This window comes from Rhinatrema bivittatum, chromosome 12, assembly GCF_901001135.1.
Source record: "Rhinatrema bivittatum chromosome 12, aRhiBiv1.1, whole genome shotgun sequence".
Classification (NCBI taxonomy): domain Eukaryota; kingdom Metazoa; phylum Chordata; class Amphibia; order Gymnophiona; family Rhinatrematidae; genus Rhinatrema; species Rhinatrema bivittatum.
Genome location: NC_042626.1, coordinates 67,479,669 through 67,505,380, shown reverse-complemented (window position 1 = coordinate 67,505,380; position 25,712 = coordinate 67,479,669). Strand labels below are relative to the sequence as shown.

Below are 25,712 nucleotides of genomic sequence, written 5' to 3'. Positions count from 1 at the left end.
TGACCTTTGACTCTGCCTGTTTCACAGGACAAGATCTAGCTTGGCCAGATTCAGTGCCTTGTACCACAACAAGGATGGTGAAACAGATTGAGAAATGCTAACAGATTGGACAGGCTCCTAAACTGCGAAAAGCAATAATAATGGGAGATTTCAATGACTAATATTTCCTGGGTGAATAACTCATCAGGGCATGTCAGGGAGGTTAAACTGACTGCCGCATAGAACAAACTGGGGGCACTACTTTAGATCTGGCTTTCACTGGAATCTAGGATCTGCTGCAAGGGGTAATGGTGGTGGAGCTGCTTGGCAACAGCAATCATAACGCAATAAAATCTCAGAAACTCACTAAAAAGAAAATGCAAAAGGACACTGGCAAGATAGGGGAACTGGACATGTAAGTGGCAGACAAAATTTAGTGTGGATTATTTTCCTATGTGCAAAGTGATGCACATAGGGAAAAATAATCCCAACAACAGGTACTGGATGATGGGTTATGTATTAGGAATCACCACCCAGGAAAAGGCTCTTGGAATCATTGTAGACAACATGTTGAAATCTTCAGCTCAGTGGGGGTGGAATCATTCGGAAAGGAATGGAGAATATCATATTGCCTGTGTATAGTCCTACACAGTATTGTGTGCAGGTCTGGTCGTCCCATCTCAAGAAAGGTACAGCGGAACTAGAAAAAGATGACAAGCAAAGCGGCCAGAATGGTAAAGGGGATGGAATGGGTTCCATATGAAGAAAGGCTAAAGAGGTTAGGGTTCTTCAGTTTGAAGAAGTTTATAAAATCATAAGTGGGGTGCAACAGATCAAAAGGGGACAGTTATTTACCCTTTCAAATAGTAGAAGGACTAGGGAACACTCCATGAAACTAGCTTGTAGCATTAAAATCAGAGAAAATATTTTTCACAATGCACAACCAAGCTGTGAAATTTGTTGCCAGAGAGTGTGGTCAAGGCGACTAGAATAAGATGGGTTTAAAAGGGGTTTGGACAAGATGCTGAAAGAAAAGTCCATAAATCTTTATTAAGCCAGGTAAACTTGGGGAAAGCCATTCTTATCCCTGGGAGCGAGCAGCAAAGAATAGGTTACTCTTTGGAATCTGCCAGGTATTTTAAGACGTCTGAAACCTTTGTTAGATTTAATGATTTTAGAACCGTATTACAATCTTTACTCTTTTCCACAGTAGACTTATGCCCTTATGCTAGGTTTGCCAAAAGCCCATATTAGGCTACTGCAACTGCTTCAGAACTCCGCTGCTAGAGTGCTTTGTGGAGAAAAAAAATACGAACACATTACTCCGACACTGACAGACCTCCATTGGCTTCCGATTAAACAAAGGACTGAATATAAAATATTATGTATATTATTTAAATCCATGAATTGCGAACATACTGAATGGCTAAATGCTTCATTACGTTTACATACACCACACAGAAATCTTCGATCTGCGAATAAAGGTCTACTTGTAATTCCATCTATTAAATCTGCCCATCTTTCAGAAGTAAGAGAACGTGCAATTTCCATAGCAGGGGCGAAGTTATGGAATCCCTTGCCTACCGAACTTAGAATACAGAAAGACATAAAAATATTCAAGAAAAGTCTCAAAACAATACTGTTCCAAAAGGCCTATGATTTAAATAACACTCAACCATGATTTAATACCCATGTTACAATAACATATTTTACTCTCAGACTATTAAAAACAGGGTTGCAGTAAAGGCAGATTAAATGTTTGTCTGTTACGTTTATGTTATGTTTATTTTATGTTGTTCATTATATTAAATTTGTAATTTTAAAGTTAATATTTGAATTATACTATAACTGTTTTATATGCCTAATTTTGTTATCTTATTTACGGTCATTTTAATTTTAGCGATGTATTTTATTATAGTTATAGAAACATGTTAAATTTTAAAATGGTTATTAGATTGATTTTTCGATTAACACTATACGACCACAATGTACACCGTCTTGATTGATTGTCAGATAGACGGTATATAAAAATAAACAAATAAATAAAATAAAATACTTGTGACCTGGATTGGCCACTGTCAGAGATAGGACACTGGGCTCAGTGGACCTATGATCTGACCCAGCAAGGCACTTATGTTCTTAGTAGTGTTGTAGAAATTATGAATAGCAGGGAAGATGCAACCAGGGCCTGATTTCAGAGTTACCAGCACATGCAAACCATCATTTCCACAAGCATTTCATGGATATTTCTCTTGGGCAGCCTGAATGTCAGACCTGCTTTTCTCTTTCGAGTTGGCTAGTCCAAACTTAAAATGTTTTATTTCCTCAGGAACCCTCACAGAGTAATAGATCTCCTAGAGTCTACCTGAAACATGATTGTCACAGAGTCTAAATTATGGAATGGGTGAAGGAATTTTGGACAGGGTGTGTAAATTAATTACTGTCACTATCTTGGTTTCATCGCTATCCTCTTGTGCCTCTCTAGGTCATCTAAAGTAGTAATTGTGCTTGCCTGCTGCAGAGAATGGAGAAATTACTTACCTGATAATTTCATTTTCCTTGGTGTAGACAGATGGACTCAGGACCAGTGGGTTATGTGCTCCCTTGCTATCAGATGGAGACGGAGTCAGGTTTCAAAGCCAACGTCACCTTAAATATACCCCTGCCATGACCTTAGCCATTCAGTATTCTCTTGGACATACTAATGAAAAAATTTGATTTAAAATATGATTAAAAACAGATAACTAACTGTATTTAACCAATCATAAACACTGAACCCCAGTAAGAATATAGATACCCTGTTCTAGGGACTGGATGATGGCTTACACGTAATTTCTTGGAATCGATATCCACTCCACGGACGAATCCTTGGCATCATTCTTGGGCAGCCGTCGGTGGGATGCTGAAACCATCTGTCAGTGTCTACACTAAGTAAAATGAAATTATCAGATAAGTAATTTGTCCATTTTGCTAGCATGTAGCCAGAAGGAATAAGGACCAATGGGATTTACAAAAGCTACTCCCGAATGGGGCAGGAGGCTGCCCGCCCTTGCAAAGGCTGAATCCTCTTGGGCCTATATGTCCAGGCAATAGAACTTGGAGAAGGTGTGCAAGCAGCACCACATCGCCACTCGACAGATATCGCCAGGAGACAGCAGTCTAGCTTCCGCCCATGAGAATGCCTGAACCCTAGTTGAATGAGCTTTAACAGAAACCTGAGAAGGTAATGGCTTTCCTGCTTCCACATAGGCTTCCGTGACCACCTCCTTAATCCAGCAAGCTATGGTAGCCCGCGAAGCTGGTTTGCCCTGCTTCCTTCCACCGTAAAGGACAAAAGGCGGATCCTGTCTTTTGGACCGGTTCTGAAACTTCCAGATACTGCACCAAAAGTCTACTGACATTCAAAAGATGGAGGAGGCACTATTCTTCTATATCCTTGTGTTTATCTAGGGTTGGCAATGAAATGGACTGATTCAAATGAAACTCCAAGATTACCTGGGCAAGAAGGATGGAACAGTACGAAACTGTAATGCTTCTGGAATCATTCAGCAGAATGGTTCCCAACATGACAATGCCCATAGTTCAGAGATACAACGTGCCGAGCATATAGCCACCAGGAACACAGTTTTCAAGGTTAATAAATGCAAAGAAAGACTGTGCAGTGGCTTAAAGGAGGGCCCTGCCAAAAACTCCAATACTAGATTAAGATTGCACAAGGGAACCAGCCACCAAAGGGGATAGCCGGAGGTACTTCACCCCTTTCAGAAAACAGGCCACATCCAGATGAGCTGACAGGCAGGTTCTGTTCAGCTCGCCCCAAAACAGGAGAGAGCCACTACCTGGACCTTCAAGGAGCTAATTGTCAAACCTTTATTCAAGCTATCATGCAAAAATTCCAGAATTAGTGGGATTTTGGCCACCTATGGGGGGACACCACGTTCCTCACACCAGGCCTCAAATACTCTCCAGACCTGCATACATGCTAGGGATGCAGAGAACTTCTGAGCGGGGAGTAAGGTGGCAAATACTGCCACAGAATATCCTCACTTCATCAGGCGAGCCCTCTCAAGGACCAGACTGTAAGACAGAATTGAGTCAGATCCTCGTGAAGGACTGGTCCCTGATGTAGCAGGTCCCTGTGCGGTGGGAGGCACAGGGGGGGTCTTCATAAGGAGTCTCCGATTGTCCACATACCATGGATGCCTGGGCCAATCTGGAGCTGCTAGTAGGACTAATCCCCTGTGGTGCTCAATTTTGTGAATGACCCTGCCTAGCAGGGGCCATGGAGGGGAAGGCAACTCTTCTTCTGGCCAGGTCTGAACGAGAGCATTGATCTCCAGGGACCACTGATCTCTTCTGCAACTGAAGAATTGGGGAACCTTCACATTGTCAGATGCGGCCAGCAGGTCGATGAATGGGAGACCCCAGCGATCTATCATCATCTGAAAGGCTTTGGCTGACAATGCCCACTTTCCTGCTTAGAAAGTCTCCTCTGAAGTTGTCTTTTCCTGCGATGGGGAAGGCTGAAATCATCCTTAGATGTATTTCTGCCCATTCCATACGGCTCTTGGTTCCACCCTGGCAGATGATGTAAGTTACTGTCATTGTGCTGTCCGACATTACATGGACCGCTTTGACCCTGGAGTCTGTGGCTGAATTGTAGACATGCCAATCTGACTGCCTGGGCTTCCAGGCAGTTGGTGTTCCAGGGGACCTCTTCTTCGTTCCAAATTCCCTGGGCTATCAGCTCCTGATAGCTCCTGATTCGGCCTCTGTAAATACTGCAAAATTCCGCTGCCAGAGTTTTGACAGGCAAAAAAAAGAGTGACCATATTACAGGAACACTTGCTGAACTCCACTGGCTTCCAATTGAACAAAGATTACAATATAAAGCACTTTGTATAATCCATAAACTAATCCACGATGATAAAGTCGACTGGCTTAACACGGCACTGCGCGTGCATGTACCCCAAAGAAACCTGAGATCTGCAAATAAAGCTCTACTAACTGTCCCCTCTGTCAAATCAGCACATCTCACGCAAGTAAGGGAAAGAGCACTGTCACTGGCTGGTCCTGTACTCTGGAATACCATGCCACTCGAAATAAGACTACAGACAAATATGAAATTATTCAAAACTAATCTGAAAACCTGGCTTTTTAAACAAGCATTTTATAAAGATAAAGAAAAGGAGAAAAATAGTTGAGTGATAAGGATGCACCAAGCTAGAAGTTTTTAGTAACCTACATAAGCATATTAATGTTAAAATCAAACTGCCTAATTTGTTCCTAACAATCAGGTTTAATTTACACAGCTCCCCTATGAGGAAAGGCTGAAGAGGTTAGGGCTGTTCAGCTTGGAGAAGAGACTGCTGAGGGGGGATATGATAGAGGTCTTTAAGATCATGAGAGGTCTTGAACGAGTAGATGTGACTCGGTTATTTACACTTTCGAATAATAGAAGGACTAGGGGGCATTCCATGAAGTTAGCAAGTAACACATTTAAGACTAATCGGAGAAAATTCTTTTTCACTCAACGCACAATAAAGCTCTGGAATTTGTTGCCAGAGAAGGTAGTTAGTGCAGTTAGTGTAGCTGGGTTCAAAAAAGGTTTGGATAAGTTCTTGGAGGAGAAGTCCATTAATGGCTATTAATCAATTATACTTAGGGAATAGCCACTGCTATTAATTGCATCAGTAGCATGGGTTCTTCTTAGTGTTTGGGTAATTGCCAGGTTCTTGTTGCCTGGTTTTTGGCCTCTGTTGGAAACAGGATGCTGGGCTTGATGGACCCTTGGTCTGTCCCAGCATGGCAATTTCTTATGTTCTTATGTTCTTATTATTTTACATTGTTACCATACTATGATGGCACACGAGTAATTTGTAATCTATACCACCCATATTTCTCTTTATCGTGCCCTTCTGTAAACCGTTGTTGTGATGGTATTTAACTTAACGACGGCATAGAACATTTTTTAAATAAATAAATAAATAAATAAATGATATTGAGCTCCCCAGCCCCAGAGGCTTGCATCTGTTGTGAGGTCCAGTCAGTTCAGAGAGGACAGGGGCACACCCCTGCTCAGATGAGCTTCCTATAGTCACCACTGGAACCGAGAGTATATTACCATAAGTAAGTGGAGGCGAATCGAATAGTCTTGAGACTGTGAGTTCCAATGTGACAGTAGTGAGCGTTGAAGTGGTCGCATGTGTGCCCTCGCCCACGGCACTACCTCCAGGGTTGCCACCATCAAACAGAGAACTTGAAGATAGCTCCACACTGTCGAGCGTATCATGCTCATCACACACTTGGGATATAAACTTCTTATCCACATGATCAGAAGGAAGACCTTGCCCTGCTTGGTGTCAAACTGGACTCCCAGATATTCCAAGGCCTGGAAGGACTTGAGACTGCTTTTGTCCAGGTTTAAGACCCAACCGAGTTCCTGAAGCAAGGAGGTCACCCTGCTGGTTAGCCGGAGACTCTCTTCCACGGATTTGGCCTGGATCAACCAGTCATCCAAGTACGGATGCACCAGGATCCCTCTTTTCTCAATGCTGCCACTATGACCATCATAATCTTGGAGTATGTTCTGGGGGTGGGGGCTAGGCCAAAGGGCAGTGTCCGGAACTGATAATGGTTACCCAGTACCGGCAAAGCATAGGAAATGTTGGTGTTCTTGATGGACTGAAATATGTATATAGGCCTCAGATAGGTCCAGGGAGGTTAAGAACGCTCCCAATTGTACGGTTATTATCATGGAACGTAAGGTTTCCATATGGAAATGATTTACTCGTAGATGTCACTTGACATTCTTGAGGTCCAGGATGGGGTTCGAGCCTTCCTTCTTGGGTACGATGAAATAGATGGAATAATGCCCTGTATTTTCCTGGGGCCTTAAAAGAGTAGTCTTCACTGCCAGCTTCTTGTGCTAGGAGTGCCAAGGAGACATCATGAATATGTCTCTAGGTGTACTGTAATATTCCAGCGCATATCTTTCTCGTATGACCTCTAGTACCCATTTGTCCAAAGTGATCTTGACCCACCTCTGGTAGAAGAGGGACAGTCGACCCACTAACTCCTCATTTTGTGGGGAGGGGGGGGCGGCAAATTTTCATTGGGGGGGTTCGGGATGAACCTGAACCCGAGCCTGCCCCTCTCTTGGGCTGTCGACTATGAAAGGACTGATCTCCCAAAGGGCAGAGACCTCTGAAATGTCGAGTCTCTGTAGGAGCGAAAACGTTGGGAGTCCATGGATTGACCCCTCATAGGCAAGGGGCACTGTAACTGCTTTCTCTTATCTTCTGGTAGCCAGGGAACTAGAGATTCGCCCCATTTACTGGCCAACTTTTCCAATTTGCTTCCGAAAAGGAGTGATCCTTTAAAGGGCATCTTTGTAAGATTTGCCTTGGAGGTTGTGTCTGCTGACCAATTCCGCAGCCATGGCTTTCTTCTGGCCACCACCACTGAGGCCACTCCTCTGGCTGAAGTACGGACTAGATCTGAGCCCGTGTCATTTAAAAAGGCGGTGGTGGGTTCCATAACCACTCTGGAATTCACCCCCGAGTCAACCACCTCCTGAGAGAAGAGTAGGCATGAATGCGCTACCAGGGCCCAACAAGAAAGGAAAATTGGTTCTTACCTGCTAATTTTTGTTCCTGTAATACTTCAGATCAGTCCAGACAAGTGGGTTTATTCATCCCTACCAGCAGATGGAGGCAGAGGACAAAATGTTGGGCACTGCTACTTATCCGAGACTGCCACCTGCAGTCCCCTCAGATTTGACCTGTACCCAAGCCAAGATAAGAATATAAGAACATGCCAAACTGGGTCAGACCAAGAGTCCATCAAGCCCAGCATCCTGTTTCCAACAGAGGCCAATTCAGGCCATAAGAACCTGGCAAGAACCCAAAAACTAAGTCTATTCCATGCTACTGTTGCTAGTAATAGCAGTGGCTATTTTATAATTTAATTTAACAACAGTGCAAACTAAATCCCCTGGGATGGATACCCTAAACCGGATAGCCACCAACCAAAGGAAACACCACCTCCAATAAAACTTTGAAACTTTCAGAAAAAAGTGAACAATCTTAACAGATTTTAAAACATTTTCTTATGAGCACACAGGCCCAGCAGCAAAACAAGCAGTCTTTCAGCATAACAGCAAGGGTGGGCTTCTGGACTGATCTGTGGGATTGCAGGAACAAAAATTAGCAGGTAAGAACCAATTTTCCTTTCCTGAACATACCCAGATCAGTCCAGACAAGTGGTATGCATCAAAGCCCCGGGCAGGAACCCGAAAGACACGTTCTCAGCACACTCTCAAAGGATGTCGCCTCTAGTGCTCACATATCCAAACGGAAATGCTTAGTGAAAGTGTGAAGTGAGGACCAAACAGCGGTCCTACATATCTCCTGAGGAGACAACAGCTGACATTCGGCCCACGACGACGCCTGAGTGGAATGAGCTTTAACTGCGCGGCCTTTAGCAACATAGGTCGAGGTAATAGTCTACTTCAACCAGCGAGCCAACGAAGCTTTGGATGCTTTCTCTTCCTTCTTAGCTCCACCGAACAAAACAAACAAATGATCAGATCGTCTGAAAGAATTGGTAACCTTCAAATAGCGCAACAGGGCGTGCCGCACTTCCAAGAGATGGAGATCCCTACCCATAGAGGGATCATGAGACCAGTCCAGAAACCCCGGCAACTCCACTGTCTGAGTCACATGAAAGGCAGAGACCACCTTAGGAAGGAATGAAGGCACTGTACTTAAAGAAACCTTGTTGGCAGAAAGGATCGCGGCAAGAAAGGGCTTGTAATTCTGAGATTCGCCTGGCTGAGCAAATGGCAACCAAAAAGACAGCCTTCGAGGAAAGGACCTTTAAAGATGCGCAACTCAAAGGTTCAAAGGAAGCCTCACAGAGCTCGCAACACCAAATTGAGATTCCACTCTGGGCACACGTTCCGTAGAGGAGGATGCAGATGTTTAACGCCCTTCAGAAAATACACAACATCAGGATGAGGGGCCAAAGGCTTGCCCCACACCTTCCTTCTGAGGCAACCCAGGGCTGAGACTTGGATTCTGAGCGAGCTATAAGCCAACCCCTTAGACAAGCCCTACTGTAAAAAGGACAAAATGTGTGGAACAGAAGCCAGCAGCAGATCCACATTCTGCTGACCATGCCAGGACTCAAAAACCTTCCACACCCTAGAATAAGCAATGGAAGTAGCCGGGCATCAAGCCTGAAGGAGGGTAGCAATAACTGGCTCTGAATACCCCTTCAGATGCATGCGTCGCCTCTCAAAAGCCAGGCCACGAGACAGAAGCGATCTGCCCAATCCGAAAATATGGGACCTTGATGGAGTAGACCCTGCAAATGAGCCAGCCGCAATGGTTCGTCCACTACCAGATGTACCAGATCAGCGAACCACAGATGTCACGGCCACTCCGGTGCTCCCAGAACCATCAAACCTGGATGCGCTTCTATCCATCTGAGCACTCGCGCTATGATTGGCCATGGAGGGAAAGCGTAGAGGAGAAGCCCTGTCGGCCACGGGCATACTAGAGTGTCAAAGCCCACCGCTCTGGCTTCTTGCCTGCGACTTAAAAACCTTTCCGTCTTGGCATTGGCCCACGTCGCCATAAGGTCCAGCTGAGGAGTTCCTCAATGGGCACAAATGTGATTCCAGGCTTCCGTGGTGGAGAATTCTCACTCCCCTGGATCCAACTGTTGCTGGCTGAGATAATCCACTTGAACGTTGTCAACTCCTGCGAAGCGAGGAGCCAAGAAAAGGCCCCAAAGAGAGGGTACTTCCCTGACTCAGCCAAGCAGACAGGAGGGGACTTCGGGTTCCACTGAGTGAATCAGCGCCCTGGTTATCAGTGGACCTGGGGGTCTCGGGCTGCAACTGCCAGGGGTATTCCAGTCTGGCTCGACCCGGGGGCTGGCCCTCAACAGGAACCTGGCACTTCGGGGAGCACTAATCCTCTGATCACTCAAGATTGCAGATTTACACCTTCTGCTGGAAGCAGAGAAATACTGAGGGACTGTAGATGGCACTCTCATAAGTAAGTAATGCCCAAAGTTTTGTCCTCTGCCTCCATCTGCTGGTAGGGATGAATAAACCCATTTGTCTGGACCGATCTGGGTATGCTCAGGAAGCAGTCTGTAAGGTCATTGCTACTGCATCAAAGGCCTGTTTAAGGATGACTCCATCCGTCTATCGTGTGCATTCTTTAAAGTCACTCCTCCTTTCACTGGGATTGTTGTTTGTTTAGAGACGGCACAGACCAGTGCATCCACTTTAGGGAAATGCAAACATACTCTCACTGCCAGATCCAGTGGGTATAGAGCTTCTAACGCTCAACCCCCTTTAAAACTTGCTTCTGGGGCATCCCACTCCAGGTCAGTCAACTCCTGGATGGCTTCCAGTACTGAAAAGTAGCAAGAGGCTTTCAATAGTGAAACCAGAATAGGGTTCTTCTTTGGTTCCGTCAAAGAGTCTGTCCCAGAAACTCCCAGCATCTTAGGGTCTGGGAAACCAGGGCTGGCAATTCATTTCTATGGAAAAACTATAGCATGGTCCGATAGAGTTCTAAACCAGGAGGAATTTCCCCATCTTCCAAGGAATCTGTATTCTCCTCTTCATCCTTGCCCTCTGGATCCCTGCCAGAGATACCCTTGGTGAGGCGAGGATTGCCTCGAGGCCTGCCGATAGGACTGGGAGAGGGAGGGCTTACTGGTTGAGGTTCTGTCCAGACAGGGGCAAGTGAGGTAGTAGACTGCGCCTGTACGAAGGCCCTGGAAAAATTCCACCCAAGAGAAGGCGGCCGGGTCCATGCCTAACCCAGGAGGTAGAGGGGTAGGTGTTTATTTATTTTTATTTATTTATTAGGTTTTATATACCGTCACTAGGACAAGCCATTGTAACGGATCACAACATAGTAAAACACAAAAGGAATAATTGCTGAATTTCCCTCTCCCATGGATGAGCCATTCCGGGGGGGTACTCAGATCCAGGGTATTTCCAGTTAAGGCTGTGGCTGATCCATCCTCTGAATGGGAGGAGCTGGGCTTAGCAAAGTCCGGGGAGGCCAACTCTCCCTGGGCTTCCTCACAGTGCTGACATAAGCAAGAATCCAGGTCAGACCTTGAAGTCCTAATATGACAAGCAGCGCAGAGAGAAAGGTGCTTATGTTTCTTGGCTGCCGGAGCTATTGGCAGCAGTAACTGTGTGTACTGTTGGCTCGCGCTTAAAATTTTATGTGATCAGATTTCGGGCGTCTAGGCAGGATGCAGCGAGGCGCCATATAACCCGTGCGCCCGGCTTCACCTGTATTCTGCACTTAGTAAGGTGTGTATGTACGTGTGCAACGTTATGCGCCCTGCGCATACGGATGTTCTATGAAGGGCAATACTGCATGCACAAGGACGCACAAAATGGCGCCACCGCAGCCTACCACGTGGTGTGCCAACCAAGCCTAAAGCAGGGCCTAGCACACTGGAGGGCCACTCAACCTGCTCGGAAGCTCACTTCTCTGTACCCCAACAGGATCGGGAATGACGTTGGTACAGCACGCCGAGCAAGGAGACTGGAGGATGTCTTACCGAAACCTCTCCAATGTCTGAATTGGAAGGTAAATCTTCTGTCATTTTTTTTTTTTTTTACCTACCTGGACTCAGTGCTTACCGGCTGAGTACAGAGACGGACTCTGGCTGCAGGGGGAAGAGGGCTTTGGCCTTTACTGCTGGGCTCGGCTTCCTGCATAAGCAGCAAAGGCCATGCTGGGAACCAGCTACTGGACCAAGGCAAACCTCCGAGGGATCTCAGAAATCACCTCAGAAATTCTCAACTGGGGGAAGGACCTTTAGGTATCACCGCAGGAGAGCGGGGCTCAATTTTTTCTCCAATTTAATTGTAGAATTTCTCCTTCCAAAAGGTTCAGCAATCCCCGTAGGGAGAGGTGCAGAGACAGAGAAATACTGAAGGGCTGAGGTTACTGCAGGGGTGTATCTAGAGTGATGTCAGCTTTGAAGTCTGACTTTGTCTCCATCTGCTGGCAGGTCCTGATTCCATCTGGCTACACGCTAGGAAACCAGAAATAAGCAAGGAGAGACGAGAGGATATGAGAACAGGGAGCCTCACAGAGAAGGCTGAACAATTCTAAGGATGGAGGTGGGGAATAAAAATGGAAAAAATACTTGGGACATAAAAAGGAGGGTTAACATAGAAAGAAAAACCAAGCAATCCACCTTCAGGAGCACGTTCTATTGTTGACTTGGTGCTGGATGTCACCTGACCTCTCACCTTTCTGCAGCCGTGCTCTTCCTCGTCTGTCTCAAAGACTTTGGCCTGTCCAGACTTCTTACAGATGGATGGCAGTGTCTGGTTGCAGGGACTGTCATTCCACCTCCCATCCTGCAGACCAGCAGAGACAACAGTGTCATCAATGAGAGGAGAGCAGTCCAAGAGAGCAGGGCAGAGAGCAGAGGTAAGGATGAGAAAGGACCTGAGGCTTTGCGGGCATTATATTTCAGCTCCCTTTCATATATACTGGGTCCCAACACACTATACATTCATAGAAATATGCATGCCTCCAATCATGCACGCTTGTTTCTGGATTATGTTTACTTCATGAGTGGAAAAAAAAACATGGTGGTGCTATGTAAAGAACAGAGTATCATCATAATCATCAGCCAGTTATAGCTAGAAGATAACATGATGTGCTTAAGATCATACACAGATGCCAGACCTAGAGTTTTGTCCGTCGGCGCTCAGCACTAGCTAGGCTAATCAGCTGCTCAGAAGTGATGTAGCTACCTCCAAGCTTCTGCTGTGAATGCTTCAAAGTGCTCTCTATCTGCAGGAGTTGCGCTAAAGCTTTTGCTGCCCACAAGAGCTAAAATTGTTGCCTCTCACCGGTCCCCAGATGGTGACACAGTCCTCCAAACTATCCCAGAAGTTGTTGGGCTCAAATGGGTGCCAGTAAGTGAACCTGACTGGGGTCATATCCGACCACTCAAAGTTCATCTGTAGCTTGAGGTCATTCAGGCCGATCCAGAGCTCTTCTACATCTGTCACAAAGAGAGAGAAACAGACAGATGTATCTATTCCCTTTTCCTATTGGTCGTGCCTTTCTCTAAGCATGGCAAGATAATGTGTTTTCTTATCAAATAGCAAGACAATATTCTCTTCTTATGATCCATACTGCATAAGCAGGAAATATTTGACTTATGGCAGGCTATTACATGAATGCTGTTTTTGTTTGAATTATTTTGTCTTGTACTGCTCTGTTATTAAATTTTCAATGTGTGTGTTTAACTGTAATCCCCTATGAACTACTGGAAGTATGCGGAGAAGAAACTGATTTTATATAAATAAATAAAACAAATACCGATTCAGTGTCCTCTCATCAGCACAAACAGGGTGCTGTTCCCTTACTGTCAATATCTGCTCTTCCCTTATTGTCAACACAGGTACAAGGTGTGAGATGGAGTGTGAGGCAGCAAGCAGCCAATGGTCTCTTACCTTGCTTTACCCATTTGGTTACAAACTCCAATTCTGGCAGTGTGTGGATGCTCGCCAGGTCCCCTCCACCTTGCTGGCACATCTTCTTTGCCTCCAGCCAGTTTTTTTTGTCACCGGTAAGCCGGTAGCAGTTGTACTGGAATCCCTGCCAGCCAGGCTCACAGTCCACTTTCACGTTCGCCCAGGATTCTGCAGGGCAACACAGAAAGGCAAGTTACAGGGTCACAGTCCCGCCTCAAGACTGGTTACAGAGCTCCTGGCCCCCTCAAAAGCAGTCACTATCTTTGTAGCACTATATCTTATGCATTTGCTGGCTCCCATTTTAATGGAAAGATCACTCAACTTACTAAATGGAGGAATGGCCTAATAGGTAAGCATTGACTACAATTCCAAAGAAAACCTCAGAGGAGCGGTCTAATGCTACCAGATCATCCACTCAAGAGATGGTGGCACAGGGGCGGTTCTATGAGGCAGGGTGAGGCGGCCGCGTCAGGTGGCAGAATTTTGAGGCGGCAAAAAAATGGCCTTCTCAGAACGCTGCTGTGGTGTCTGCCTCACCCTGCCTCAGTGGCATACCATGGGGGGGGGGGGGGCAGCGCACAGCAGGAAGATCAGCAGGACTCTGGTGCCATCACGGCCCGAAGAAAAATTTACCTCCAGCTGGCTCCTCCTCCCTCTTGCCTGCGCGGCCCCAGAAAAAAAAAACTTTGCTGGAGCCACACAGGCAGGAAGGAGGAGGAACATCCACCACATCCAGAAGAGGAGCTGTATGCTGCATTTGTGGCACGGCCGCTGCAGATCCCATCTTGCGGCGGCTGGTAGTAGGACTATTGCGCATGCAGGCTCGTAGTGGCCTGAGAGGAGGAGGCCCGGAAGCAGGGCTGCTGCGTATCCCACCTTGCGGCGGCCTGAGAAGATCAGGGCCGCCGCGGAGCCCATCCCGTGGCAACCCACAAAGAGGAGGCCCAGAGGTGAGAAAGAGGCTGAGGCCCTGTAGAGTGTGTGTGTGTGTATGTGAGTTAGACCCTGTATGTTCGGTGAGACAGCATATGAGAGCCTGTGCCTGTGTGTATGTGTAAGAAAGAGAGCCAGAGAGTGAGTGTGTGTGTGTAAGAGAGAGAGACAGCATGTTAGAATGAGAGCCTGAGTGTGTGTGAGCGAGTGAGACAGCATGTGAGAATGAGAGCCTGAGTGTGTGTGAGCGAGTGAGACAGCATGTGAGAATGAGAGCCTGAGTGTGTGTTTGAGGGAAGGAGGGAAGATGACAGGTGGGGAGAAAAAAAACAGAAAAAAAAAGAGTCTCTGTAAAAGGAATTGTCAAAAGACCAAGAAAGGGAAGATGGGGAAAAAAAGCCTATGACCAACCGATTAGACAGCAAAGGTTAAAAAATAATAATAATGTTTGAATTTTTAGTGATTGGCTTGTTATCTTTGGGAATGTGCAAGAGTAGCACTTTCTCTATGCCGATCTTGCAATGTACGAGATCAGCATGGAGGAACTGGAAGCCCCACAAATTTTTATACTGCGGGGCCTGCACAGAGGAGGCAGCAGAATGGGCTTCAGTGTCAGTAGCAGCGATTGCCGCCTCCCCAATAGCCATGCGGCAGCAGTGACAGCGGCAGCAGAGGAATGAGAGAGGCTCCGAAGTTGCTGAATAAAGAGAGAGAGGGGGTCTGTCTTTGGGTGTGTGTGTGTGAATGAATGGGTGCCTGCCTGGGGTCTGTGTGTATGTGAGAATGAATTGGTGCCTTCCTGGGGTGTGTGTGTGTGTGTGTTTGTGAGAGAGAGAATGAATGTGTGCATGCCTGGGGGGTGGGGGGGAGCAGTGTGAGAATAAATGGGAGCTTGCATGGGGGTGTGTGTATGTGAGGGAGCCAGTGAGAGTGAAGGCGTGTGTGTGTATGAGAGAATCCGGGGGAGTAAGAGCTTGTGTGTGTGTGTGGGGGGGGGGGGGGAGGGTCTTAGAGCCTGAGTGTGTCAATGTCTGTGAGACACAGAGGTTGTGAGTGTGTATAAGAGTATGTATGTGTGTGTATGTGACAGTGTATGTGTAAGAGAGAATGGACATGCGTGTATGTTTGTGAGAGAGAGGATAAAGTTTGTACGCCCGCCCACCCAATCCACAAGAATTTTAGGGTGACTGGAAATCAAAAAAGATATCAGGTATGGAGAGCGGGGAATTTTGATGTGTCTTGTTTTGAAATTTTTATTTTTTTTTGAGAACATTTAAACAAATTTTTTATGTCCTATTCATCAGCCATTTTGAAATATTTATTTTATTGATATAGTTTTACTATTATAATTAATGTTATATTTCTTGATTTATTAGTTTTATGAGGAATGAAGGTGTTTCTATTTTTCCATTGTTGCACTGCATACAGGTCTGGCTTCATGCAGTTTCCAGTTCAGTTTTTGTCTGCACATTTCTGTTTATATTTTATTCTATATTTGGTGTCGATCTGTCTGTGTTCTACATGTGTGATCAAAGGGACATAAAACTGCAAATAAATAAAATAATAAATGTAGTTTCTGTGTAGGGATATAGCAGCCTGACTTATTTTGCTTTCCTAATAGGAGGTGTATTGGTGTTTTAGAACCTGGTGTCATATTTGTAGTGTTGTCTTTTCAAAGGTAGGGTTATTACTGCTTGAGTGCTAGCATTTAGTGCTGTTTTGGTATGGGAGGTTTATTTATTTAAAATATTTATAGGCCGCTTATAGCAAACATATTGTACTAAGCAGATTACAATGTAAACATAAAATGCATCATAACAGGTTTACTATATTATCATTGTTATTCAGTTTACTCATGGCTTTCTGAGGGCTAAGCCCACATCAAATGCATTTTACAATAGGCCTAACAACAAATGTCTATTTTGCAGAGTTTTCTGGTTGGCACCAATGCAGTGCATGTGAAAATAATATACATGTTGCTGTGATAGTTTTACCTTGGAAGACTATGAATATCTTTTCTGTTATTATAAATGCAGAGCTTTTAATTGTGTGTGGTGAGAGTTAGTGTGTCAAGTTTGCCTAGTGCACCTGATATCCTTGCACTGACCTGAAGAGAGTGTGCTACATACTGACCCCCCCCCCCCCCCCCCACACACACACACACTATTCGCCCATTTCCCACTTCTCCAGGAGGCAAATGCTGCAGAAATGTGGGAGGCAGGTTGTAGTGTTCCTGCGCGTGTAGCAGGGCTGCCAGCTTCCAAGAAATATCACCAGCGATACACGGACTGCCATTTCTTTGGGAATTTCTTTGGCACCATCTCAATCCTCGCCTCAGGCAGCAGATTGCCTTGAGCCGCCCCTGGGTGGCAGCATGTTTGAAGCACAAATAATTGCAAAGCACATTGCTATGCTGTTTGGATGAAAAGCCCTTTATAAGCTATCATTAGGATTATTGGACCTCACCTGTGGAGAATGGGTCATCGGTCCTGGTTTTCTTCTTGCACACATAGGGAAGAGCCATCCCACAATCCCGGGTTTGCCATTTCCCTGAGGACTCAGTCCGGACCACTGCACAGTTTTCTTCGTTGGAATTACTGGGCTGATCTAAAAGGAGAGAGAGGAAAGGTGGGTACAGTGTTCAAACAGGATAACAGCGCAATGGGTGAGATAAATGCAGACTGGGAGCTATAGCACTGTTTCTGTCATCTTTACATGAGGACAGACATTTTATAAAACTTCAAGCCAGGAGATGCATCTGTGAAATCAGAGTATCACCAGGGAATAGTGATCTGCAGTGTGTACACTAGCAGAGTTTTGGGCTTGCTGGAGCTTCAATACTATTTAAACCCACAGAGGTGAATTTTCAAACATTACATGCGTAAAAATTAGCATTTGTGTGCATAAAATAGCACATACTCAAATGCATGCTATTTTCAAAACTACAACTTACCCGCAAAAATCAGAGTCAGTGAGTATCTTTGCACGCGTAAGAAAGGGGCGTGGCAGGGGTATTCTGGGGTGGGGCCAACATTTATGCACCTAATTCACTATTTTACAGCCTATCAAAATGAAGTGTGTATATTTACTTCTGCTCAATATCTGGTGTAAGTGATCATAGACATCATTAAATTGGAAAAAAAAAAAAAAAAGATTGGATAGAGGGTCTGGGTACAATGGAGGAACATTATGCTGAAGAGCCAGGACAGTCTTCATGAGCTGCAGATGGACTGGGTGAAATGGTAAAATGGGTTAGTTCATTGCCGCATGAATGTTATAAAATACCCCTGATTTAGGAGTGTAAAAGCTGGGGGGCTAAAAGCTTCAAATTAACGCAATAAAAGTCTACATGTGTATCCTTGTAAAAATGGAAGTACAAATACACTGGTATGTGAGTTGCACACACTTATCGCCTAATTTCTAACTTATTTGGGTAGGTAGCTCCTTTCCTGCTAGATGGACAATTTTGAACTTATTCAGATAAGTTGTGGCACTTACCCAGTTGTATTCCAATTTATCTGGCTAAGTAGTAGCAGGTTACACAGACGGATAAGTCTGAAAAGCACTACTTGTCCATCTAAGTATTGCTTTTCAGACTTGTCCAGTTACGTGCTGCTACATAGCCGGATAAGTCCGAACTTGTGCAACTTGTGGTTTTTATATATGCAAGCATTTGTATGTACATATGTACTCATTTTATAATCTTTCCACGCTGGTTATAAAATACAGTAGCAACTTTGTGTGCACCCACATACACAAATAAATGGGCGGACGCAAGCGGTTTTAAAAGTAATCCTCACAGTTTGCCTAAGATTGATCTAGAACAGGCGCATAGATCCCAGAGTCAGTCTCGAGGAAACACACCAAGAGATACTGTGGCGTGTTTTCATAAATGTGCCATTAAATAAAGGTCCTCATCCAGGCCAGGAAAATGGATCAGATAGTGTGGAGGGGATGCCACCTTGAAATTTTTCAGGATCTCTTGCCTACAATGATACGGAAGAGGAGAGAATTCAGAGAGAGAATATTTTGAGAAAACAAAATCCAGGTGGCTTTTCCCTTTTAGACTATGCTTTACTATCAACGGGGTATCCTGTTGGATCAAAACAGTGGAACAGGAAGTAAAGCTATTGAGAGCTGCGGGACTATCGACTTTGCAGCTGGGTCAAGGCTGTGAATCCTGTGCTACAATATCTAAAGACAGCCCCCCTAAGTGGCAACAGATCCCTAGTGGAGGCAGGAAACTGCAAAGGCAAGCGGGTGGCTCCTCATTGCTAAGGAGTTTATCTAAGGGATTACCAGGTTGTTGAGATGGGCAAACATTTCTCAGAAGTCCAGCCTCTCTAAGGTGTTGATGATCCCATGGTTCTGCAGAGTATAAACATAGTAGGATGTTCAGTAGAGGATTATTATATTGACTCTTAGCTATATAACTGTAATATGGAGTTCTGTTCAACTTAACTGAAGGAATTTGGTATGATGACGTCATTCCTCAAGAAGAAGTGTTGTGCCAATTGGCGAGAAGGATGATAGATGATGAAGGGGGGAGGGGGAGGGGCAGGGGCAGGAAGAGTGTTGCTTACTCAACAGTAATAGGGGATACTGGAAGGATTATATCATGTTATTGGAAATAACTGACAATCTGGGGGAGATGTAGGGGGAGGTGGTTATATTATGATTCTCCAACAATCATATAGTATATAATTGTTGAATGAGTGGACCCTTGGACCGAGACAAGGTTGACGTTACCTGCAGAGAGGAACCCTGCAGGTCCTCGGCGGCGGCGGCAGGCAGTATTGGTTGGTGCGGAAACCCAATAGGACCTTCACCACTACCATCCCATGTTCCCCACAGGCTGAGCCCTTGGGTGCCGGGGCCAGCTGGACTTAGGTGCAGGTCTCCGGCGACGAAGATTCCCACAACGGAAGGCCGACAAAAGGAGAGTCAAGACGTTCCAAGGGTCACGGAAGGCAGCTAGCAACTGAATTCAGCAGGTGGCTCAAGGGTTGAGACAGGCGGCAATCAAGCAAGTCCAGGAAACGTACCAAGATCGGGGCAGGTAGCGATCAAGCAAGTCCAGGAGAAGTCTGAGGTCAGAATCAAGAGTCAATCCAAGGATAGACAAGACAAAGGGTCAGAGTACAAGGTCAGGAGCACGGAGTCACACAACCAGCTACTCACATAGAGTTCGACCTGTTGCAGAGACCAGGAGCAAGGGCAGGGCCTGGCCTTAAGTAGCTGGCGTCATCAGGGAGGACAGAGGAGGTTTTCCCGCCGCGGACCCTTTAAGAGGGGGAGAAAGGCATTTGCGCACACCTAAGGGAATGCCGACGGGTGCAGGAAGTTGCCGGTGGCAGCTCCAAGTCGTGAAGAAGAGGTGGAGTGGCAGCAACAGTTGAGGGGCCGGCTGAATGTGCTGTAGGTTGGTGGCAGCTCCCGAGTTGTGCGGGGGGAACACGGTGTTGAAAGGTGAGTGTGGCCGCTGCAGAGTCCCATGGCCGGCACGCGCAACAGTACACCCTCCTCTATAATCCCCCCCCCCCCCCCCCACCCAGGGCTTAGTTTTCTTGGGATGAGAGGTGTGGAACCATTTGAGCAGGCTCTTGTCTAGAATGATGGTAGCAGGTTCCCAAGTATTTTCTTCGGGACCATATCCCTCCCAGGATATCAAGTATTCCCACTTCTTGTTACACTGGTGAACATCCAAATCCTCTCTTGAATTAATTGGTCTTCTTCTGAGGTGATTTCTGGGAGTTCCGGGATCATTTGGGTAGCTCACACAGTGCTAAGGGCTTGAGAAGGGAGCCATGGAACACATTATGGATCCTTAGGGCCCTAGGTAGGCGTAATTGATATGTGACTGGCTCTATCTGCTGGATAACAGAGAAGGGTCCTATGTAGCGAGGTGTTAGCCGCATGGAGGGTATGCTAAGATGAATATGACAGGTAGTTAACCAGACCTTGTCTCCGGGCTTGAATTGTGGGGCTATATGTTGGAACGCATTCGTTGTTTCTTTGGCTTTGAGGGCAGCTTTCTGTAACATAGCCTTGGTCCGGGGTCCATAGCTCCTGGAATTTGCGGGCAGTCAGTTGAGCTGCTGGTGAAGCAACTGATAACGGGATAGGTAATGGGGGAACCGGTTGACATTCATAGACAATCAGGAACAGAGAGGCCCTGGTAGAGGTGCTGGTGTGAAAGTTGTGGGAGAATTCAGTCCACAGTACAAGGATAACCCAGTTGTCCTGATGCTCGTTGATACAGGACCTCAGGAAAGTCTTGAGTGTACAGTTCATGCATTCTGTCTGTCCATTAGCTTGGGGGTGATAAGCCGAAGTGAAGTCAAAATTGATATTGAACTTCTGGCAAAGAAAGCGCCAATACTTCACTATGAACTGGGCACCTCAATCCGAAAGAATGTGCTGGGGTAATCCATGTAGCCAGAAGATGTGAGTGGTAAGCAATTTTGCCAGTTCTGGTGCAGAAGGGAGACCAGGGAGAGCCACAAAATGGAAAACGGTCGAAAGAAAAATGGTCGATAACGACTCAGATAACACAGCAGCCGTTAGAGGGGGAGGTCCACCACAAAATCGGTGGATGTGGGTCCAAGGTGCCTCAGGGGCTGGCAATGGCTGTAACAGTCCCCAAGGTCATCCCACCATAGGCTTTTGTTGGGCGTAGGTAGGACAGGAGTCCACATAGGCCTTGATGATGCTCCGCATCAGCAGTTACCAGTAAAACTGCTGGAGTAGTGCAAGAGTCCAGGCCCAACCACGATGTCCTGCGACGTGAGAATCATGAGACCATTCCAAATCTTTCTGACAGAGACGAAGGGGTACGACCATCTTTTCTGGGGAGACGGTCATGGAAGCAGCTAGGAGAAACCCTGCTGGGTCAATGATATGACCCAGGGATTCAGGAGTATCTCCTACTTCAAAAGACCGGGAGGAGAGAGTGTCTGCTCGCAGGTTCTTGGCAGCTAGCCTGTATCTTACCTCAAAATACAAAGCGGAAGCCGATCCAATATTGCTGAGTAGCGATCTTTTTTGTTTCTTCGCTACTCAGCTATATCTTACCTCAAAATTGAAGCGGGCGAAGAACAGGAATCATTGGGCTTGACGAGCGTTCAAGCTTTGAGTATGGCGGAGGTGTTCTAGGTTTTTGGGGTCGGTATATACCGTGATACGGTGTTGTGCCCCCTCCAAACATTGTTGCCACTCCTCTAAGGCCAGTTTTATTGCTAGCAATTCTCTCTCTCAGATGCCATAGTTTCGTTCCGCCTGAGAGAACCTCCGGGAGAAGGTCGAAGAACTCCCTTGTCAGAGAGTTGGCTTAAAACCGCCCCTACCCCCACAGAGGAGGTGCTGACCTCTAGAATGAAGGGTCATGTGGGGTCAGGGTGGCTGAGGCATGGTTCCTGGAGGAAAGCTCGCTTGAGTTTAAGAAAGGTGGTGTCTGCCTCTGAGGTCAGTCCTTGGTGTTTGCTCCCTTCCTGGTAAGAGCTGTAAGGGGCACCGCAATCTGCAAGTAGTTGGGAATAAAGTATCTGTAGAAATTTGCGAACCCCAAAAACCTTTGTAAGGGATGGAGACCGGAGGGTTGCAGCCAGTTCAGGATACAATTTACTTTTTCGAGGTCCATGCAGAAGCCACTGCTTGAAATTATGTATCCCAGGAAGGGTAAGTTCTCCTTTTTGAACATGCATTTGTCCAACTTGGCGAACAGCTTATGGGCCCTTTGTCTTTGGAGAACCTGGTGGACATTGCAACGGTGGGAAAGGAGGTCTTTGGAGAAGATGAGAATGTCATCTAGATAGACCACCACATATTTGTATAGCAGGTCCCTGAAGATCTCATTCATCATGCCTTAGAATACGGTGGGAGATTTGCATAAGCCGAAGGACATGACCAGGTATTCGTAGTGTCCTTCTCACTTGTTAAACGTGGTCTTCCATGCGTCACCTTGCTTGATCCGAATGAGGTTGTAGGCCCCACGCAGATCCAGATTTGTGAATATCCTGGCCCCCTTGCAGTTGATCTAGTAGTTCCAGAATAAATGGCAGAGGATATCGGTTCTTCTTGGTGATAGCGTTTAGCCCCCTGTAGTCAATACAGGGGCGTATCGTCCCATCCTTCTTGGTTATGAAGAAGAACCCCGCACCCGCTGGAGATGTGGAGGGCCGGATGAATCCCTTGTCGAGGTTCTCTTGGATGTACTAGGACATGGCTTTGGTCTCCAGAAGGAATAGGGGATACACCCTACCTCTTGGCAGGGTAGTTCCAGGCATCAGATTAGTAGCACAGTCAAAGGGACGGTACTCAGGCAAGATCTCCACAAAGTCAGCAAACTGTGGAGGCAGTCCCAGTGAGGTCAAGGCTAGTGGAACTGAGGGAGGAGGTGTGATAGGAAGAAGGCAAGCAAAGTGGCAATGAGGGCTCCACCTTGTCAGCTGGAAGGATCCCCAGTCAAACTGAGGAAAGGGCAGTTGTAACCAGGGTAGACTCAGCACAATCGGGTGTACAGCCTTTTCGATGATATGGAAAGTTATCTCTTCCCAATGTAATATGCCAGTGAGCAGCAGCGGTGCTGTCATCTCAGTGATCTGCTCAGGCAGAGGTTCTCTAGAAATGGAAGAGATGATGAGCAGAGGGTCCCGGGGGACTGTCCGTAGGTTCAGGTGGTCCACTAGAGCCTTCATGATGAAATTTCCCCCCGCACCAGAAACCAACAGCGCAAGATGGGCCCATGACTCTCACTGCAGGGCACCTGAGAAGAGTCCGTACGTTGGACTTATTACAATACTACTGGTGGCTGCATGTGGTGCGAGACATTAAGGCTTACGTTGATTGCTGCCCAACTTGTGCTAGGCAGAAACCCCTGGCAGGACGTCCTTGGGATCTATTACAGCCTTTACCAGCCCCCAAGGAATCAAGGAACGGACTTTGTGGTAGAGCTGCCTCCTTTGAATGGTCATCCGTCATCTGGGTGGTTGTCAATAGGTTCTCGAAAATGATACACTTTACCTCCCTTCCTAAACTCCCCTTGGCTCCTGAACTAGGAGCCAAGGGGAGTTTAGGAAAATTAGTTTTCATCCGTTGTTATCGTTACAGGAAACATAAGTTGAGGAGCAGGCAGTGTGTAGCCTAGGGTCATTTCCCCACTGACTCCTAGGCTCAGGCATTTCCCTGCCTTTCAGAGCATTGGGCCAGCAGGTATCTCTTTCCGGCACAGTAAAAGCAGAGCCCCTGGGTACGGTGATGTTGCTTCTCTTCTGGCAAGAGGTGGCTCTGCCCGAGCTGCATCGGTTCTGTTGGAAAGGTGGACCCTTGAGCCGAGACAAGGTTGTTGCTACCGCCAGGGGGAGGCCCCTGTTGTTCCTCGTCATCAGGATGCGGTTCAGGGAGAGAAGACCCAACTGGACCTTCACCTATACCAGCCCACGTTCCCCCGAAGGTTGAGCCCTTGGGTACTGGGGCCGGCAGGACTTAGGCATGGGTCTCTTAAGGCAAAGAACCAGAAGACAGAAAGTTGAAGCAAGGATGTACCACGGGTCGAGGCAGGCAGTGGTCAAGCAGAGGCAAAGAACCTGTCAGAATGTCAGGACAGGCAGCGGACAAGCAGAATCGGTCAGCCAGGCAAAAGGTCAAGGCAGGCAGCGGTCAGGCGGCGTCCAGGAACAAGCAGGGTCAGAACCAGGAGAGCAATCAGAGGAAGCAGGGAAGGGACTGGAGAAGAGGATCAGGAGTACTGGAATCAGGAGTCAGGCACTGGAGCTGAAGCTGGAGCAGGAGCAGGAATCAGGATCACAGGAAACAAGGCAGAAATCAGGAACACAAACAACTCACACTCAAGAAGAGCAGGACCCATTGCTGAGGCGAGGAGGAAGTGGCAAGGCAGGGTATTTATACCTGCCTTGCCTGACGTCATCTTCCTGGGCCACAGGAAACTCTAGCCACTGGCCCTTTAAATCCTGGCGAGCGGCATATGCGTGCACATAGAGGGCCCACAGAGAGCTTCAGCATCATCTGCGTCGGGCAGGCCGCAGTGGCGGCAGCCGCCATAAACGGCAGGGAGCAGTGAAGGGGGGAGCAGGAACGGACCAGTTGCGGCCTCACGCAGCCGGGGCACCTAACAGTACCCCCTCCTCTATGCCCCCTCCTAGAAGGCCCGGGTTTTTCAGGATGGGAAATGTGGAATTGCTGGAGTAGTGTCTTATCTAATATGTTGGAGGCAGGCTCCCAAATGTTTTCGTTGGGACCAAAGCCCTCCCAAGCGATTAAGTACTCCCATTTCTTGTGACGGCACCTCACATCCAGAATCTCCTTTCCTTGGTATATTTGTTCTTACTCTGCTGCTTCCTCCTGGGCCAGGATAAAACCAGAGGTTTAAGGAGGGATACATGGAACAAATTGTGTATCTTCAAGGACGAAAGTAGTCTCAGGTGGTAGGTAACTGGTCATATTCGCTCTGTGATTGAAAAGGGACCAACCTCATTGAAGGTACTCTGAGGCGAATGTGACAAGTGCTTAGCCAAACTCGTTCCCCAGGATTGAAGAGGGGTGCAGGTCGCCAGTGCCTCTTTGCTTCCTCAGCTGCCTCCCGGACGTTATTCTGCGTGCGGGTCCAAAGAGCAAGCAGTTGCTGGGCAGTAAGCTGAGCCGCTGGAGAAGGCACCGAGAGGGATGTGGGAAGTGGCTGTACCAGTTGTCTCCTGTACACATCTAAGAGATGGCTGAGGAGGGATATGATAGAGGTCTTTAAAATAATGAGAGGTCTTGAACGAGTAGGTGTGAATCGGTTATTTACACTTTTGGATAATAGAAGGACTAGGGGGCACTCCATGAAGTTAGCAAGTAGCACATTTAAGACTAATCAGAGAAAATTATTTTTCACTCAACACAAAATTAAGCTCTGGAATTTGTTGCCAGAGGATGTGGTTAGTGCAGTTAGTGTAGCTGGGTTTAAAAAAGGTTTGGATAAGTTCTTGGAGGAGAAGTTCATTAACTGCTATTAATCAAGTTGACTTAGGGAATGGCCTCTGCTATTACTGGCATCAGTAGCATGGGATCTTCTTAATGTTTGGGTACTTGCCAGATTCTTGTGGCCTGGTTTGGCCACTGTTGGAAACAGGATGCTGGGCTTGATGGACCCTTGGTCTGACCCAGCATGGCAATTTCTTATGTTCTTATGGGGAAGAACCGGTTGCAGAGAAGGTGTGAGAAAACTTCGCCCAGGGGAGAAAGGAGGCCCAGT

The 25,712-nt window shown here is 46.8% G+C and overlaps 1 protein-coding gene across 1 annotated transcript in view; it reads right to left on the bottom strand.

Annotated features, from left to right (window-relative positions):
* Positions 1-25,712, bottom strand: part of MRC2 (mannose receptor C type 2) — a 105,226-nt gene that overhangs the window by 32,990 nt on the left and 46,524 nt on the right. Inside the window, exons 6-9 of the mRNA XM_029572991.1 lie at positions 16,928-17,068; positions 13,508-13,696; positions 12,899-13,053; positions 12,287-12,397 (exon numbers count right to left, since the gene is read on the bottom strand). Coding sequence (XP_029428851.1) covers positions 12,287-12,397; positions 12,899-13,053; positions 13,508-13,696; positions 16,928-17,068 — 596 coding nt within the window. The remainder of the gene's footprint in view (positions 1-12,286; positions 12,398-12,898; positions 13,054-13,507; positions 13,697-16,927; positions 17,069-25,712) is intronic.